The 21,317-nt window shown below is 40.5% G+C and overlaps 1 protein-coding gene across 3 annotated transcripts in view; it reads right to left on the bottom strand.

The window, feature by feature from the left end:
* The window catches only part of LOC121388525 (formin-J-like), an 88,446-nt gene extending 67,644 nt beyond the window's left edge, over positions 1-20,802 (bottom strand). The window contains exon 1 of one of the 3 annotated variants that reach the window (XM_041519894.1): positions 20,691-20,802. Coding sequence is in view for 2 of the 3 variants with exons in the window: in XM_041519892.1 (XP_041375826.1) it covers positions 4,646-4,897 (252 nt within the window). In the remaining variant the exon portion in view is untranslated. Of the gene's footprint in view, positions 1-4,645; positions 4,904-20,690 lie in introns of those variants that run through there. The other 2 variants (XM_041519892.1, XM_041519893.1) reach the window with 2 other exon arrangements.
* Positions 20,803-21,317: the final 515 nt, after the last annotated feature.

Genomic DNA, 21,317 nt, shown 5'->3' with positions numbered 1-21,317 from the left:
GGATGTCAACATTTGGTAATACTGACATATAGTCTTAGCGAAGAAACTCGCTACATATTCCCATTAATAGCAAGGGATCTTTTGTATGCACACTGCACGATACAGTACAATGCGCTGCATATACGAATGTTGCGAAAGACATTACAATTTTGTCATATAGTGTCTTGTGGTGTCGTTAAACAAAATAAAAAGTAAAGTTTGTTTTATTTAACGACGCCGCTAGAGCACATTGATTTTTTTATCTTATCATCGGCTATTGGACGTCAAACATATGGTCATTCTGAAACTGTTTTTAGAGGAAACCCGCTGTCGCCACATAGGCTACTCTTTTTACGACAGGCAGCAAGGGATCTTTTATTTGCGCTTCCCACAGGCAGGATAGTACAAACCATGGCCTTTGTTGAACCAGTTATGGATCACTGGTCGGTGCAAGTGGTTTACACCTACCCATTGAGCCTTGCGGAGCACTCACTCAGGGTTTGGAATCGGTATATCGATTAAAAATCCCATGCCTCGACTGGGATCCGAACCCAGTACCTACCAGCCTGTAGACCGATGGCCTGCCACGACGCCACCGAGGCCGGTCTTAAACAAAATAAACATTGTCACTTAAACGACGTCACTGAAAGCGCCCTGTCGTTCACGAACATTTCTCGATGATCTAGTGTGCTTTACATAGAGATACCATTTAACTTAAAACGAGTTCTATTAAAATGTACCTAACGAGCGAAAGCGAGTTTGATACATTTTTAAACAACGAGTTGTAAGATAAATGGTATCTTACGGACACGAATGTATTATTCTATTTCTTACATATCCTCAAAAACAAAGTTGTAAGGACATTTTAACATCTTTTTCGACTAAACGTTATTTATAGCCGCCCTTAAACTTGTAGCTAACTTACGCGTCACAGACAAATTATTGTCAGGTTAACTATGCATCACAGTGTAATCGATTTAGATCGTGCTGGGTTTTTATTTTTATTGGATGTATGGCATTGGTGGCATGGTCATCACCTAGGAGCAGCCAGTCGTATGTCTTGAAATTGTTAACACACGTACATGTGTAAACAAGTATGCGTTATTAAAAATAACGAATAATGTTCTCACCAACGGGTGTGTAAGAAACGTATGCTGTTATTAAGTTATTGTTTTGAACCGAATATCGTTTATATCAAACAACCTCTTCAATGCATGGCCTGTTCGTTACGTAATAATAGAGGTGGTAGTAGTAGTAGTAGTAGTAGTAGTAGTAGTAAGTAGTAGTAGTAGTAGTAGTAAGTAGTAGTAAGTAGTAGTAGTAGTAGTAGTAGTAGTAGTAGTAGTAGTAACAATATTCAGATATTTAACATTCATTCAGTAGATAGTTGCAGACGACATTTTCCTACTAACAATATCCGATAGTATCGTCTGTTCGATTAATAAATGAACAATGTTTTATTTCTCTCTTCAAGGACACTCACAAACAATTAAACGAACACAACAACGGAAACTCGTATAGTTCGGTTTTATGGACAATTTATCGTCTACTCTTTATGATTGTCATTCATATTGTGTTATCGTTTTGTTTGATCTCATTCTTACAGTAAAATTGAATCGGGTGTACTTCTATTCTCAAAACCCAGACTAACGATGTGGAAAATCATCGTCTGGAAAATGCCACGGGAGTGGTGGAGATGGATTGAGAGTGGAGTGGGTGGGGATTGTGGAGACGGATTGGGGGTGGGGGTTTTGGAGGTGATGCAGGATATTCACACATTCACAATATCTAGCGGGAGGAATGGGTCGTGTTTTAAAACAATGCTTGTAAAAGAAGTTTCTCGCGACTCCCCAAACATTAGATACATTTACACAGTAGTGTCCTTGTATTACCCATCACAGCCATACCCAACCACTCGGATTATAGCACCATTCAGGGCTGTACCCTCCGGGGGGGCAGGGCGACAGCTCCCCCCCCCCCCCCCCCCGAGAATCTCGGGGGTTTTGTACTCTAGAAAATAGCATACACATCTCAGGGTTTAATTTGTATAGTGTTTCATTTGTTTATAAAAAAAAGTAGTGCCCCCACCCCTACCCCCGGATTTTGATCAGGGTACGGTCCTGACATTCTAACAGTTTGTTTATAATTTACATTTTACGAATGGACAGTTTCTACTGGGGTACCCTTTTACAGAAAATAAGTATGTTCCCTGTTGCATTTGCTTCCCTCACTAAAATATCTCCTGGTACCGCCCTTTCCTATCCACTCTGGTTCTGGGATATCCCTTACTACAGATCTAAAATTAACGTATCAGGACAAAATAAGATTTGAATTTCCTACCACATGCCGGCATACTAGTCTCGAATCTATGACCGTCTAGAACCCTACACTTTGATTTGATAATCGTGATCGGGTGTCGTAAACATACGACTGGACGTATTAAGAGAGGCGGCTGCTTAATTGCGCATCTGAAGTGATTAAGGATCGATCGCTTACCTTTTACCGTCTCACACCTGGCCGGCGCTAGTCTCGTCCGTGGTACGCGAATTGGCGAGAAGTAGGTCACAATTGAACGCGATAACGGGTCACCGAAGATGACCTGGGTAGGAAATAGACACAAACCCAACAGGATAGACGTACGGAGAGCGGCACACGCTATAAGTATGTCACGTGACTATACATACAAAAAACAATGGACTGAAGGTAGCGAGGATATATGATAAGTGCAATAGACCTTCAAAGACTGTGCCTCTTTTGGGTAGCATAAGTTGATGTTACCGGCCTGGGCGGTGTCGGACATACGGCTGGTAGGTACTGGGTTCGCAGCCCGGCACCGGCTCCCACTCAGAGCAAGTTTTAACGACTCAATGGCTAGGTGTAAGACTACTACACCCTCGTCTCTCAATCATTAACAATTAACCCACTGTCCTGGACAGACAGCCCAGCTAGCTGAGGTGTGTGCCCAGGACAACGTGTGTGAACCTTAATTGAATATAAGCACGGAAATAAGTTAAAATGAAAACGAAATGAAGTTTGTTTTGTTTAACGACACCACTAGTGCATATTGATTTATTAATCATCGGCAATTAGATGTCAAATATTTGGTAATTGTTACATATAGTCTTAGAGAGGAAACCTGCTACATTGTTCCATTAGTAGCAAGGAATCGTTTAATATGCACCATCCTACAGACAGGATAGCACACACCACGGTCTTTCGTGTACCAGTCGTAGTGCACTGGCTGGGGCGTAAATTTGCCAATGGGCCCACATCGATCGATCCTAGACCGACCGCGCATCAAGCGAGCGCTTTACCACTGGGCTACGCCCTACCCACTCGTGGGTTAGTTTGTTCGTTCGTTTGGTAATTTATTTATTTATTTATTTATTTATTTTATTCGTTTGTTCGTTCGTTTGATAATTTATTTATTTATTTTCTTTATTGTTATTTTTAATTATTATTATTCATTTATTCATTTATATAATTTTGTTGTTATCACTGTCATCATTATTGCAACCATTAATTTTAGTTTTGCCTAACGACACAACTAGAGTACGTTGACTTATTAATGATCGGCTATTGAATGTCAAATTATCACCATTACATTTCTGATTTTAATTCGAAGAATGTACATATGTACTTACGTACCCGAGCGAAAACCAGTGGTATAAAACAATTTCCAAACGAGTTTCGTATATTTTGTATGGCACTCCCAGCGAATGTTATAATTTATTTATTATTCACAAACTTTGATTTATATAGCAAAAGTTAAATATGATTGTAACCTCTTGACAATCGAGGTTAATAACATTGCGTTAATAACAATTATATTGACGCTGAATGATGTCAACATCATAGCCGCGACAGTCGCAAGATTGCAGGTACTATAGCAACTACAGTGACGTCAGAAGTGTGCCATTACTGTGTTTAATGTAATATTATGACCCATACCATAAAAATAGCGTTTTAAAATCACTCGGTATTAATATAACCATTTATTGTAGACCATGTGGGTAAAACAAATATATACTGTCTACGTAAGTACGTAGGTGATTTTCCCGCAATACGAATTTAAACCCAATGTGCGATACACGTGCATATCATGAATGCCAAATTTCATAGAAAGTGCAATACGTCTTAAAACTGGTAGGTACTGGGTTCGCTTCCCAGTAAGGGCTATCAGCCAGAGTGTGTATTGAAAGTTCAGTGGGGAGGTGTACGACCACTAGGTTACTCTGACCCCCCCCCTCTCTCTCTCTCTCTCTCTCTCTCTCTCTCTCTCTCTCTCTCTCTCTCTCTCTCTCTCTCTCTCTCTCTCTCTCTCTCTCTCTCTCTCTCTCTCTCTCGCCAGCAGCAGACGACCAGCAGTCTAGTCATGATGTGGGCAGACAGCCCAGGGAACTGGTATATGTGTCCAGGTCAGCGTGCTTAACTTTTAACGGAATGAAACAGGCGGATGTGCAGGCATGAGTGGGTTCTGGGGTCCAAACCCCCTACCTGCTCAAGCAAATTTAAAAATGTTATATGTATTTTATATGTCTCGACATCCCCCGTCGCCTCCGGAAATGTCGCTGGCAGCGGTCTAGACCCTCCCTGCATAAATTACTGCACACGCGCCTGCGTAAGCAAAAATGTTTTTTTTTTTTAATATAATGGAACTGCTTACCTCACGAAGCAATGAAACAAACTGCATATGTGGAGATGATGCTGGAACAGTATGGACAAGACACGGCTTGGAAATCTTTTCTTTCTGCCAGTGGTTGACGAAATCTGTTTCCAATGTACACGACGGTTGTTTCTCAGATTTCATCGATTGCAAGTTTGTACGTGTTTGTTTTAGGATAACTGCGACAACTGCTAAATAACGACAATATGCAGCTGTTGGCAATCTTTCGATTTGTTTAGCGATTTGTCGCATTCGTTTACCGGTTAGAAAGATCTTGTGTAGGATTCAGCATTGGCGGATCCATGGGGGGGGGGGGTGTCACAGGGTCTCGCGACCCCCTCCCCGTCCGTTAGAAGTGCACTTATAATTTCTTCTTTGTTTTTTCTCTCTCTTTTTTTCAATTCATCATCGAATAATTAAATTTCCGTTACATTCATGACAATAAAAGGTCATCCCATTGGTCTAGCCGTAGCAACGAGTGTTTGTTCATATCTCCATGAATGTAAAAATTACGTTGTCAGGAAACGTCATACCTGATGGCGTCATTTTATATTGGTAATTTTTCTTACTGGGCGTTATTGTTTCAACCAAACAAATAATTCAAAATAAAATATGAACTTTTAATGTTATCATCAGTAAATATGTTTGAAATTTAATTAAAGTATTGTATGTTGTTTCTTATACGTTCATCTTGTTATAAATAAAACAAATGAGCGCAAACCTGTGAGAGAACGGCTTCGCCGAATCACCCAGTTTGCGGATGATATTTCTGTTCATACCTCGATAACAGACAATACTTAACAACATTCAACCCGGAATTGACCTGAAAACACGTCTCTGGGTATCTTTAAAATGTAGCGGGTTTCCTCTCTGAGACAATATGTCAAAATTATCAAATGTTTGACATCCAATAGCCTATGATTAATAAATCAATGTGCTCTAGTGGTGTCGTTACACAAAACAAACTTAACAAGCTTTTAACTCGGTATCTTTGCTTCAACTGTTTTCCCCCGAACACCTCTACAGGTCTTGCTCACTTTGGAAGCTCCACTCATTTACCTTTGGCAAACTCAAATTGCCATTTTTATCATTTTTTACCCCTCCCCCACAATATATTGGATCCGCCCCTGTTAGGGTCGTGACTAGTGGGGAAACTGGGGGTGAGAGCCGTTGCCGAGACACAGAGTAAAGTTCTTTTGTGGTTTTCATTCTGACACGTGATTCCATTAAAACAAACCCACCAGATTCTTGTTGCGATATCTGGTATATTTCTTGTCCACATAATCCCTTGCTGTATTTCTTGTCCTAGCCAGTGCACCACGACTGGTATATCAAAGGCCGTGGTATGTGCTATCCTGTCTGTGGGATGGTGCATATAGAAGATCCCTTGCTCCTAATGAAAACAATGTAGCGGGTTTCCTCTCTAAAGACTATATGTCAAAATTACCAAATGTTTGACATCCAATAGTCGGTGCTACATAAATCAACGTGCTCTAATGGTGTTGTTAAACAAAACAAACTTTAATTTAACCCTTGCTACTTTATCGCTAGGAGTAACCTAATGTGGCGGCAGCGGGTTTCCTCTCTCTCCCTCCCTCCCTCCCTCCCTCCCTCCGTCCGTCCGTCTCTCTCTCTGTCTGTCTGTCTGTCTGTCTGTGTCTCTCTCTCTCTCTCTCTCTCTCTCTCTCTCTCTCTCTCTCTCTCTCTCTCTCTCTCTCTCTCTCTCTCTCTCTCTCTCTCTCTCTCTCTCTCTCTCTCTCAGGCAAGCGCTTTACCACAACTGCAGACGCATGTATTAATAAGACCGACTTCTGTGATGCCATTATTAGAATATGCCTAATTCGAACAAAACTGTTATTAAATTATGCATTTCAAAAGTAACATATCAGTCTTTAATGACATAAAGCATTGAAATAATTATTAAAGGGACATTCCTGAGTTTGCTACATTGTAAGATGTTTCCGACTAAGTATTTTTACGATTAAACTTACATATTAAATATATTTTCTTGTTTAGAATATCAGTGTCTGTATATTCAATGTGTTTCTGGTCGTCTTAATAATATATTTGTAAGAAGCACAAACTGGATTTCGTCTTCAAATAATTTCGTACGTACGAAAAAAATATATTTTAGGAAATAAAATGAAATTTAACCTAATACAAATATTAGAACAATCAGAAACATTTTTAATATACAGTCACTAATATTTTATGCAGAAAAATATATTTGATATGTAATTACAATCGTTAAAAAGTCTCAGTTAGTCAAACACATCTTTTAAAATGCAGCAAACTCAGGAATGTCCCTTTAATATTATGAATGCACATCAGTTAAAAACCTTAGGTATAACGTTTCATGTTTTGGTATATAATATGGCGGCCATCTGGAATTTTCAACGACAAATAATGGAAATATTAGCTTGCAACATAGTTTCTTCCTCTTTGTTTTTTGGAATCAGCATCCTCGATTTACGCAAGATCAATTGAGTTGCCAAGTTAGGCACAACAATCCTTAGGAAGTATGGTTTTTTGTTTGTTTTGTAAACAAATCGAGTCCACCCAATGCTGAATCCAATAACCGATATTTGCTATTTGCGTTTGGTCTCTCCAGTTATTGAACAAATCGTCTGCTAGACAACTGTGTCGAACTACGATTTACACTTGACAGGTCTGACATACATCTCAATTTCCTTTGTTGGGATCTCTTTAAATCAAGTTCACTAACTGATAGTCACAAATAATGCGTTCCCAATCCACATTTTAACTCAGTTTTAAACACAAAGAAAACTAGTATAGGCCAAGTAACAATGACAGTGTTCGTGTATATCCTTTCAGATAAAATAGTGTGTTCCAACAAACAAAAATCTATAGGAGAAGCCACGGTGACGTCACATGTTTTGATCACGTGGTACCGCATGAGCGCTGGTAGGCAAGAAACCATTTGATAATACTGGCATTAGTAGTAATGAACAATTGAATGTTTTTCCGTCAATTAAATCATTGTAGACTAGTTTTGATGAATGGTATTTTGTCATGGTAATTTCATACGTTGTTGTTAGATGCACAAGTCACTGTAGTAAGGATTATGAAATTAGTTACATCAAATACAGTGGAAGCGAAACGTTGAACAATTAAAGCTGACAACAATCAACTTTGCCCATCCCCCAACGGAGATCGTCATTTTATACAAGGTTTGTTGTATGCTATTCATTCGTAATACTAATACACGTCAGTATTTATTGAAATGAAAAATTTAAAAGATAATAAAATAAAATAATAATAAAAGCCCCCACCAAACTGACATGGAAACAAAGATACCCTGTGAACTACCCAGTCAATCGACAAACAACGTTTTATGTAACTTTTTGTTTGTATTGACAGATCCATTATAGTGGGTAAAACAAAAATCTGAATATATTTTATATTGTATTATGCCATAAAATATGTAGGTGGCTGGAGTATTTATATTTTTAATTAAATAACAGGGAGCTGTGTGTGTGTGTGTGTGTGTGTGTGTGTGTGTGTGTGCAATCAAGCATATATTTATTGTTTCATATGAAAATGGTTCTGAAATATTTCCATTTATTAATTATATTATATGTTAATTATAATTTTTTACTTTTTTTTATTGAAGAAGTGATCCACAGGTGTATTTGTAATGTGTAAGTTGATTTTTTAATAATAAAATAAAAGGTATACACATTTCAGGGTGGGATATCAGATGTATTAAATCATTTGTTTGGGATTAAAAATAAATAAATAATAATAATAATAAAACTGGATATTGATCCACAAGTTGGTGATAGCCACCATATTTTATTAAAAACATAAATTATGTTACATGCATTTATTATATAAGTTATCTGAATTTGTTTGCAGCAAATAAAGAAAGAAAAGGGGAGCTGATTGTATTTATAAATATTATTGTCATCAGTGACAGATGTCAATATGTCTTCACAAATACATTTATGTGTATTCAAATATTTCAATAATATTCAATATATATGTCCTTGACCAACATCTTGGGCTTACATGATACAGTCAAAAAAATGCTATAGTTACTAGTACTAATATGTACACAATATAAAACTTTCATACTTATATATCATAGAAATTTACAAATTTTCATATTTTTTTCTAGGTATCAGTGATCCCTGTTTATGGACAAAAAGAGAACCAGCAACTCTTGGATGAAAAATGGGCCTTTCACGAAGAATTAAGGGTGTTTAAGTTTTAGGGTGAATTAAGGGATGCTAAGGAGAACACTGGTATCAGATTCAGCGATTCTTTTCTACGGTATCTCATGTTTCTGTGCATAAGAAGGATACCAGAACTTTTTTCACTGACTTTCCAAACTACCATATGCAATATTATTGGGGCTATTCAGTATGTGATGATGACATTGATAACACTTGTATTTAATCTTTTTTTACCAGGATCTCTATTTTCTAATAAAAACAGACTACAAAATCAATAAAATTATATCCAGAAACAATAGACAACACATATGTATTATTTTCTTTTTCTATTATAATTATAAACCAATGATCAAATGATATTTGCATTGTGTTAATGTGTGTCTTAAATTAAAACATTGTATTGTTACCATTTACAGTAATTTGTTGTTTTAACTGGTTTATTAATCAGGTTGAAAGTGATAGCCTTTGAAACTGTGCCTCTTGTCAAAGGTAACTGACACTGTTTGGGATTTGAAAGAAGGAATCTTTTATTTAACAATGCACTCAAGTCATTTTAATTATGGATATATGGAGTCGGACATGTTTAGGGATCACACAGATAATATTAGGGAGGAACCTGCTGCTGTCACACAATGGATTACTCTTTCCAATTAACAATAAGGGGTCTTTTATATGCATCAGCCCACAGACAGGATATGCCCCTGCATGTGCTGTAACCTCACTGTGGTGCAGGGGTGTAACATTCTCTTTGAGAATGGCCAATACAGCACAAAATTTAAGTTTTTAGTAAAATTCAGTATCCGTAAAATTCTGTGATATTTGTGTTTTTGCACAGTTCTTTACACTGTTTTTGTTTAAGTCTTGAATTTTTATATTGATGTTGATCATCACTTTATTTATTTGCATTACCATAGTTTGACACCCAATAGCCGATGTATTTTTCGTGCTGGGGTGTCGTTAAACATTCATTCATTCATTCATTCATTACAGACAGGATAATAAATAGTGTAGCCTTTGTTACACCAGTTGTAGAGCACTGGCTGGAATGAGAAATAAACCCTATAGGACCACCAACAGGAATCAATCCTAGATCGACTGCGTATTAAACTAGGTCCTGGCCTGCATGGGATTAGGTGATTAAAATATTAATGGCAATTTTTGTGTATATATATATATATATATATATAAAATAATGCTACAAAATGTTCTGAAGATGGAACCGCAAAGATGAGGGACCAAGTAAATTTGAAATGTATCCTGTTTAAAAGGCTAAGTTCTGTACTAATATTTAAAAAGGGACGCTCTAGCTAGAGGGAGCAATGTATGTGTGGTCATGGAATATGTATGGAAACTAAATTTAGGTTCCTCCATTTTAATACAATGTGTTAATATGTATCCGATATCATCAAGTTTAAGGAATGAAAAAGGACTTGATAAAATTAATAGTTTTAAAGTTTTTGTAAAGTTTTCTATAAGATACTTGCTTAAATTTATTGTTGATGAAAAGCCTTACAAATGAACCAGTAGACAAGTCATGTGTTATATATATAACTACTGTCTATATATTGTCTACTGGTTGTTCATTTGTAACAAATATTCATATATACATATATATATATATATATATATATATATATATATATATATATATATATATATATATATATACACACATATATATATATATATACATACATATATATATATATACATATATATATATACATATATATATATACATATATACATATATACATATACATAAATATATACATATATACATATACACATACACATACACATACACATACACATACACATACACATACACATACACATACACATAGATATATATATAGATATATATATATGGGTTGTTTAAAGAAATAATTTCCTTTAACAAAGTGTAGGCCAATTATTTCTTTTAAACAGTTTTAAATAAAAAATATAGGCCTACTTGTTTTATTTTATTATTTTTATTTGTGTGTGCGCGCGCTCGTTTGTAATGCTTTACTTGAAATATGGACCAGACGCTTTAAAAAGACATGGACTAAAAATATTTATTCAGGTGAAAAGAAAAAGAAAAAAAAGGAAGTTTGCTATAGTTTTGAACTCGGTCAATCGTCAAATTTTATGGGTGGAAAGAGTACATGTATCTCCTCCATACAGGAGCTATGTAGAATAGCGTTCCCGTGCTACAAGCGGTATTTTAAGCACGTTTTAGCCATTCTTTGCTATTCACGCTACGCTAGTTCGCTTTGTTACTATTATTATGGCCATTACGATAGACTTCTGCCTACCAGATGCGCGCGCATGCTGATACGTGACGTCACTTCCCTAAACACATGGCTTCTCCTATATTGTGTTCTTAAAAATGCAGCTAAAGGCGCGCTATTACGTTGCAACTTGCAGTAACGATTCGGTTTGTAAATATTATTTGAACACTACCAACCAGCGTTTGGGACGGGGCTCGCAAGATCCATCGACTCTATGGACGATGATTTTTTTCCCCATTCCAACCAATGCCACACGACTGGTATATCAAATGCTGTGGAATTTGTTGTTGTGTCTATGGGAAAGTTAATTTTAAAAGATTCCTTGTTGCCTTTTCGTTATGAGTACTCTCTGTGGCTAATATATATATATATATATATATATATATATATATATATATATATATATATATATATATATATGTATATGTATACTAGTATATTAAAAATCGTTAATATAAGTCGCACTATCATAATGTACCTATAGCAAATGCTTATCACTATGAACGGAGCTTTATTTTTGAGAAATAAAACACATTAACAGTAAATTCAAGATAAGTGAATCACGTACAGATTTCACGTCGCCCTGGGCAATACATTGAATTCCTTTACCATCTGGAGCGTGAATTGTCAACTCCGCTTAAACCACAATTATTTATTTTGTCTATTTTTTTCGCGTGGAAAAAACCCGTCGATATTAGATAATAGCTCGTAAAGAGACCCCCACCGGCTCGGAGACACCGCGATTTAAACTGCTATCTTCTCTCCGTTTTAACAACCCGTATGTTTTTAGCGAAATCAAGCAAAACTCAATGTAAGGAAGGAAGGAAATGGTTTATGTAACGACGCACTCAACACATTTTTATTCACGGTTATATAGCGTCGGACATATGGTTAAGGACCAGAAGAAAACTAAGCAATAAAAACAAATATCGTTTTAGTTACATTTTCTCCAACAGATGTTAAACATTGTGTTGACAGCGCCCACGTTCAACAAAGTGGAGTAACTTTCGAGTGTTCGCGAACACTGACACCCTTATTCGAAGTTACATTCGTTTGTGCACATCACTTTGAAACATGTCCTCAATAAACCGACCAAATATAGCGCGGGAATCTGGCAAACAGCAGACGACACGTTTCCCGCCGATTGTGAAAAAACCAATAAGATGAAAAAGAAACAAGAGAAAAGAACGAGTAATGTTACATCCCAGTTCACTATCTCGCCTTGTTACATCCCAGTTCACTGTCTCCCCTTGTTACGCCTTACACGAGGAATGTTACATCCCAGTTCACTGTCTCGCCTTGTTACGCCTTACACGCGGAATCTTACATCCTAGTACACTGTCTCGCCTTGTTACGCCTTACACGAGTAATGTTACATCCCAGTTCACTGTCTCGCCTTGTTACGCCTTACACGAGGAATGTTACATCCCAGTTCACTGTCTCGCCTTATTACGTCTTACACGAGGAATGTTACATCCCAGTTCACTCTCGCCTTGTTACATCCCAGTTCACTATCTCGCCTTGTTACGCCTTACACGAGGAATGATGCATCCCAGTTCGCTGTCTCGCCTTGTTACGCCTTACACGAGGAATGTTACATCCCAGTTCACTCCCAGTTCGAGGAATGTTACTGTCTCGCCTTGTTACACCTTACACGAGGAATGTTACATCCCAGTTCACAGTCTCGCCTTGTTACGCCTTACACGAGGAATGTCGTATCCCAGTTCCATGTCTCGCCTTGTTACACCTTACACGAGGAATGTTACATCCCAGTTCACGGTCTCGCCTTGTTACGCCTTACACGAGGAATGTTACATCCCAGTTCACGGTCTCGCCTTGTTACGCCGTACACGAGGAATGTTACATCCCAGACCACGGTCTCGCCTTGTTACGCCGTACACGAGGAATGTTGTATCCCAGTTCACTGTCTCACCTTATAACGCCTTACACGAGGAATGTTACATCCCAGTTCATTGTCTCGCCTTGTTACACCTTACACGAGGAATGGTACATCCCAGTTCACTGTCTCGCCTTGTTACACAATACACGAGGAATGTTACATCCCAGTTCACTGTCTCGCCTCGTTACGCCTTACACGAGGAATGTTGTATCCCACTTCACTGTCTCGCCTCGTTACGCCTTACACGAGGAATGTTACATCGCAGTTCGCTGTCTCGCCTTGGTACGCCTTAAAGGAGGAATGTTACATCCCAGTTCACTATCTCGACTTGGTACGCCTTAAAGGAGGAATGTTACATCCCAGTTCACTATCTCGACTTGGTACGCCTTAAAGGAGGAATGTTACATCCCAGTTCACTATCTCGCCTTGGTACGCCTTACACGAGGAATGTTACATCCCAGTTCACTATATCCCCTTGGTACGCCTTATACGAGGAATGTTACATCCCAGTTCACTGTCTCGACTTGGTACGCCTTAAAGGAGGAATGTTACATCCCAGTTCACTATATCCCCTTGGTACGCCTTATACGAGGAATGTTACATCCCAGTTCACTGTCTCGCCTTGTTACGCATTACACGAGGAATGTTACATCCCAGTTCACTGTCTCGCCTTGTTACGCCTTACACGAGGAATGTTACATCGCAGTTCACTGTCTCGCCTTGTTACGCCTTACACGAGCAATGTTACATCGCAGTTCACTGTCTCGCCGTGTTACGCCTTACACGAGCAATGTTGTATCGCAGTTCACTGTCTCGCCTCGTTACGCCTTACACGAGCAATGTTGTATCCCAGTTCACTGTCTCGCCTCGTTACGCCTTACACGAGCAATGTTGTATCCCAGTTCACTGTCTCGCCTCGTTACGCCTTACACGAGCAATGTTACATCCCAGTTCCCTGTCTCGCCTTCTTACGCCTCACACGAGGAATGTTACATCCCAGTTCACTGTCTTCCCTTGTTACGCCTTACACGAGGAATGTTGTATCCCAGTTCACTGTCTCGCCTTGTTACGCCTTACACGAGGAATGTTGTATCCCAGTTCACTGTCTCGCCTTGATACGCCTTACACGAGGAATGTTACATACCACTTACACGAGGAATGTTGTATCCCAGTTCACTGTCTCGGCTTGTTACACCTTACACGAGGAATGTTGTATCCCAGTTCACTGTCTCTCCTCGTTACGCCTTACACGAGGAATGTTACATCGCAGTACGCTGTCTCGCCTTACACGAGGAATGTTACATCCCAGTTCACTATCTCGCCTTGGTACGCCTTACACGAGGAATGTTACATCCCAGTTCACTATATCCCCTTGGTACGCATTATACGAGGAATGTTACATCCCAGTTCACTGTCTCGCCTTATTACGTCTTACACGAGGAATGTTACATCCCAGTTCACTCTCGCCTTGTTACATCCCAGTTCACTCTCTCGCCTTGTTACGCCTTACACGAGGAATGTTGCATCCCAGTTCGCTGTCTCGCCTTGTTACGCCTTACACGAGGAATGTTACATCCTAGTTCACTGTCTCGCCTTGTTACGCCTTACACGAGGAATGTTACATCCCAGTTCACTGTCTCGCCTTTTTACACCTTACACGAGGAATGTTACATCCCAGTTCACAGTCTCGCCTTGTTACGCCTTACACGAGGAATGTCGTATCCCAGTTCACTTTCTCGCCTTGTTACACCTTACACGAGGAATGTTACATCCCAGTTCACGGGCTCGCCTTGTTACGCTTTACACGAGGAATGTTACATCCCAGTTCACGGTCTCGCCTTGTTACGCCGTACACGAGGAATGTTACATCCCAGTCCACGGTCTCGCCTTGTTACGCCGTACACGAGGAATGTTGTATCCCAGTTCACTGTCTCGCCTTATTACCCATTACACGAGGAATGTTACATCCCAGTTCATTGTCTCGCCTTATTACACCTTACACGAGGAATGTTACATCCCAGTTCACTGTCTCGCCTTGTTACACCTTACACGAGGAATGCTACATCGCAGTTCACTGTCTCGCCTCGTTACGCCTTACACGAGGAATGTTGTATCCCAGTTCACTGTCTCTCCTCGTTACGCCTTACACGAGGAATGTTACATCGCAGTTCGCTGTCTCGCCTTGGTACGCCTTACACGAGGAATGTTACATCCCAGTTCACTATCTCGCCTTGGTACGCCTTACACGAGGAATGTTACATCCCAGTTCACTATATCCCCTTGGTACGTCTTATACGAGGAATGTTACATCCCAGTTCACTGTCTCGCCTTGTTACGCATTACACGAGGAATGTTACATCCCAGTTCACTGTCTCGCCTTGTTACGCCTTACACGAGGAATGTTACATCGCAGTTCACTGTCTCGCCTTGTTACGCCTTACACGAGCAATGTTACATCGCAGTTCACTGTCTCGCCGTGTTACGCCTTACACGAGCAATGTTGTATCGCAGTTCACTGTCTCGCCTCGTTACGCCTTACACGAGCAATGTTGTATCCCAGTTCACTGTCTCGCCTCGTTACGCCTTACACGAGCAATGTTGTATCCCAGTTCACTGTCTCGCCTCGTTACGCCTTACACGAGGAATGTTACATCCCAATTCACTGTCTCGCCTCGTTACGCCTTACACGAGCAATGTTACATCACAGTTCACTGTCTCGCATTGTTACGCCTTACACGAGGAATGTTACATCCCAGTTCCCTGTCTCGCCTTCTTACGCCTCACACGAGGAATGTTACATCCCAGTTCACTGTCTTAGCTTGTTGCGCCTTACACGAGGAATGTTGTATCCCAGTTCACTGTCTCGCCTTGTTACGCCTTACACGAGGAATGTTACATCCCAGTTCCCTGTCTCGCCTTCTTACGCCTCACACGAGGAATGTTACATCCCAGTTCACTGTCTCGCTTCGTTATGCCTTACACGAGCAATGTTGTATCCCAGTTCACTGTCTCGCCTTGTTACGCCTTACACGAGGAATGTTACATCCCAGTTCACTCTCTCGGCTTGGTACGCCTTACACGAGGAATGTTACATCCCAGTTCACTGTCTCGCCTCGTTACGCCTTACACGAGCAATGTTACATCCCAGTTCACTGTCTCGCCTCGTTATGCCTTACACGAGCAATGTTGTATCCCAGTTCACTGTCTCGCCTTGTTACGCCTTACACGAGGAATGTTACATCGCAGTTCACTGTCTCGCCTTGTTACGCCTTACCCGAGCAATGTTAGATCGCAGTTCACTGTCTCGCCGTGTTACGGCTTACACAAGCAATGTTACATCCTAGTTCACTGTCTCGCCTCGTTATGCCTTACACGAGCAATGTTGCATCCCAGTTCACTGTCTCGCCTCTTTGTGCCTTACACGAGCAATGTTACATCCCAGTTCACTGTCTCGCCTCGTTACGCCTTACACGAGCAATGTTGTATCCCAGTTCACTGTCTCGCCTCGTTATGCCTTACACGTGCAATGTTGTATCCCAGTTCACTGTCTCGGCTTGGTACGCCTTACACGAGGAATGTTACATCCCAGTTCACTGTCTCGCCTTGGTACGCCTTACACGAGGAATGTTACATCCCAGTTCACTGTCTCGCCTCGTTACGCCTTACACGAGTAATGTTACATCCCAGTTCACTGTCTCGCCTCTTTATGCCTTACACGAGCAATGTTGTATCCCAGTTCACTGTCTCGCCTTGTTACGCCTTACACGAGGAATGTTACATCCCAGTTCACTGTCTCGCCTTGGTACGCCTTACACGAGGAATGTTACATCCCAGTTCACTGTCTCGCCTTGGTACGCCTTACACGAGGAATGTTACATCCCAGTTCACTGTCTCGCCTTGTTACGCCTTACACGAGCAATGTTACATCCCAGTTCACTGACTCGCCTTGTTAGGCATTAAACGAGGAATGTTGTATCCCAGTTCACTGTCTCGTCTTGTTACGCCTTACACGAGGAATGTTGTATCCCAGGTCACTGTCTCGCCTTGTTACGCCTTACACGAGGAATGTTACATCGCAGTTCACTGTCTCGCCTTGTTACGCCTTACACGAGGAATGTTACATCGCAGTTCACTGTCTCGCCTTGTTACGCCTTACACGAGGAATGTTACATCGCAGTTCACTGTCTCGCCTTACGCCTTACACGAGGAATGTTGTATCGCAGTTCACTGTCTCGCCTCGTTACGCCTTACACGAGGAATGTTACATCGCAGTTCACTGTCTCGCCTTGTTACGCCTTACACGAGGAATGTTACATCGCAGTTCACTGTCTCGCCTTGTTACGCCTTACACGAGGAATGTTACATCGCAGTTCACTGTCTCGCCTTGTTACGGCTTACACGAGCAATGTTACATCCCAGTTCACTGTCTCGCCTTGTTACGCCTTACACGAGGAATGTTACATCGCAGTTCACTGTCTCGCCTTGTTACGGCTTACACGAGGAATGTTACATCGCAGTTCACTGTCTCGCCTTGTTACGCCTTACACGAGGAATGTTACATCGCAGTTCACTGTCTCGCCTTGTTACGGCTTACACGTTTTAGGTCAAATGGCTTGTGGCCCACAATATGTTTTGTTGTCATATATTATCAGCCATTAATATAGGTCACAATAAACATATTAACTCGCATTAAATCGGTATCCCAGAGCTGTAATCATTAATATAGGTCACAGAAAATGTCTCAACTCGCCTTCTTCGGTATCCCTGAGATGTAGATGTATGTTAATATTGGTCACACAAAACGTATTAACACGCCTTCTTCAGTATCCCTGAGATGTAGATGTATGTTAATATAGGTCACACAAAACGTATTAACTCTCCTTCTTCAGTATCCCTGAGATGTAGATGTATGTTAATATAGGTCACACAAAACGTATTAACTCCCCTTCTTCAGTATCCCTGAGATATATGTTAATATAGGTCACAGAAAACGTATTAACTCGCCTTCTTCAGTATCCCTGAGATGTAGATGTATGTTAATATAGGTCACAGAAAACGTATTAACTCGCCTTCTTCAGTATCCCTGAGATGTAGATGTATATTAATATAGGCCACACAAAACGTATTAACTCGCCTTTTTCAGTATCCCTGTGATGTAAATGTATGTTAAAATAGGTCACACATAACGTATTAACTTAAATAACGGTCAGTTCGCTGGTCATTTGCTTTATTGTTCTTTGTGACAATATATTACAAAACATGACGGAATATTCGTATGAGAGAAACATAAATGTTTCATCGTATATACGTTAACACTGAAAACGCATTTATCTATTAAAACAGGAGTTGTGTTAGTATTTTGTATTAGGAAACGACACTCTAAGATGGTGTAGTGATATCTCAGCTTTAACAGCAGTGTCTTTTGTAATAATCGTTTTAAATTAGGAGCATCATGTGAATCGTACCTTCATTTTTAAATTTCATCTATTATTATTTTTACCATCTATGTACTACTACCTCGTGTGTTGTCCTGGGTGTGACCTATAACTGAACTCTTAAACAGAAGAACCTGAGGCAAAATTGTTAAAACCTTTGTAATCGTGTTTAGTTAGATTGTATCTCTGATAGACCGTGTACCTAAACCGTTTCGATGACTGATTCATCAATACAAAGCTGGCGTCTTGTGTACACAAACTGGATTTATTCATCTTAACCAAGTTTCACATATATACAAAGGCCTCTACGTTAATACAAATTGGACACATTATAGTTTACCGTTATGTTGAGTCGTAATACGGTTAAGTAGCACACAGATAATGAGAGAAGAAACCTGCTACCGCCATACCAAGGGTTACACTTTACGATTAGCAGCAAGGGATCGCTTATATGCACCATCTGTAGTGCATACGGAGCACTGGTTGGAACGAGATATAGCCCAATGGGCACACCCACGGGTCAAGCAAGCGCTTTACCTCTGAACTACGTCCCGTCTTCTCCCCTCCCATTACAGATATACAAAAAGAGCATTTGTAAACCAACAGAGCACGGTGTTACTTATGCACCCCTAGCTAATTACGTTCCGGTCCCTGTTACATTAGGATTATTTAGTACTCTAGAGTGGTAGTCTCTAACAACATATCTTAACGATCTTCTTTTAAAAACACATAATAATATTGCTGGCATTTGATGAAGTACATTCCACCACGCTGCTAGAGTACATGCTATGTCGTGTCTCTCCGCGGTGTATGTGAGCTACCACGACGCCAGAGTACATTCTATGTTGTGTCTCTCCGCGGTGTATGTGAGCTACCACGACGCCAGAGTACATTCTATAGTGTGTCTCTCCGCGGTGTATGTGAGCTACCACGACGCCAGAGTATATTCTATAGTGTGTCTCTCCGCAGTGTATGTGAGCTACCACGACGCCAGAGTACATTCTATATTGTGTCTCTCCGCAGTGTATGTGAGCTACCACGACGCCAGAGTACATTCTATATTGTGTCTCTTCATGGTGTATGTGAGCTACCACGACGCCAGAGTATATTCTATAGTGTGTCTCTCCGCGGTGTATGTGAGCTACCACGACGCCAGAGTACATGCTATGTCGTGTCTCTCCGCGGTGTATGTGAGCTACCACGACGCCAGAGTACATGCTATGTCGTGTCTCTCCGCGGTGTATGTGAGCTACCACGACGCCAGAGTATATTCTATAGTGTGTCTCTCCGCGGTGTATGTGAGCTACCACGACGCCAGAGTACATGCTATGCCGTGTCTCTCCGCGGTGTAAGTGAGCTACCACGATGCCAGAGTACATGCTATGTCGTGTCTCTCCGCGGTGTATGTGAGCTACCACGACGCCAGAGTACATTCTATAGTGTGTCTCTCCGTCGTGTGTGTTATAAACTGGACTGCCCGCCACAAAGCCGCCCAGCGGGTCTCTACCACAGTTATTGTTGAGGTAAGACATCATAAACTGCATACCTTCCTTCTGTTGGGTTGTGCCCCCCCCCCCCCCCCCTCCCGTATTTACAAGTCTCTGCTCGGCTACTGCGAGGATTTGTCACAAACAGACACAGGGTTGTGAACTTAGTACGTGGTGAGGGTTCATTTACTTACAGCAACATAATATTAGAATACATGGACAGGCATGAAAGGTTGGCGAGTGTTCAAGCTGGCTGTATCTAGCTATGTTATTGTCATGTGTAATAAAAGTAGTTTATTAATACATGTATTAGCTTGTTGCTGTTGTTGCTGCTGCTGCTGCTTCTGTTGTGTTGGTAGTTGTTATTATTACAGTTATTGTTGTTGTTGTTGATGCTGTACCTGATGCTGTTGATAGAGGCGGGGGGGGGGGGGGGGGGGGGGGGGGAGGTGTGGGGGGGGGGGTATTTTCGTTTTGATCATCGCCTGGGGGTGTCTGTTCGTTTTGAGGGAAGGGAGCGGGTGTTTTCTATATTTAGCAAGCGTGACAATTTAGTCAGATAGAACGATATATAAAACTGACACGCTATTACTCGTTATGGCAGAACTTTTATAGACTTAGCAGAAAGTGTTTGCCAGTCGTCAAAAAACACTAACTATAAGACTGACGTAATTCACATAAATCTGAAAACAAGTAGTGTAGAACATTTATCAAAGCTATAAAGTTCACCAAAGTAAATCTCACTTACCTACACCTTGAATGAACTGTACAGGCCATGGTTCCTGTGAGGGCCTCCCAGTTTCTTCTAAAAGTCACAGTTTTAGCACGACCGCTTCGTTTGTATTGATCGCTCCTCTTTTTCTCTGGAGAGCACTGTCGAAATTCGTCTGACGAGCGGCGAGCGCCTTACTGTGGTGGGTGAGCCACTATCGCGTGAAGTGGGTCACCGCGTGTCGGTCACTGTATAGTACCGAGTCTTCAGTCTTCACGTCTTCCTCGTATTGACAGTATAATATTTCACTGACTTAAACGCGTGGTTTTCAGTCAAACACCCCAGACTTCGACTACACTGGTTCTACACGATCTACATACCACTGCTTCTTTGATCTCTTCTTGTAGCATGATAAACGGCTTTATGGACGATTTAGTTTTTCTTTTCTTTCTTCGTTCTTTTTTGTTTGTTTGTTTCTTCTTTTTTTCTTTTTGTAGTTGTTGTTCTATATTTATCTCCTAACCTTCAATAAAGAATAATAATTGCGTTATTACCTCGCTATTTACCATAATTCATTTAATTTAATAAATCTAAAATCAACTTATTTATCAGAGACCTCAGTCGTATTTCAAATATTGTTTATCTCCTAACCTTCAATAAAGA

Source organism: Gigantopelta aegis, chromosome 14 (assembly GCF_016097555.1).
Source record: "Gigantopelta aegis isolate Gae_Host chromosome 14, Gae_host_genome, whole genome shotgun sequence".
Lineage (NCBI taxonomy): Eukaryota > Metazoa > Mollusca > Gastropoda > Neomphalida > Peltospiridae > Gigantopelta > Gigantopelta aegis.
This window is presented reverse-complemented; position numbering and strand designations above follow the sequence as displayed.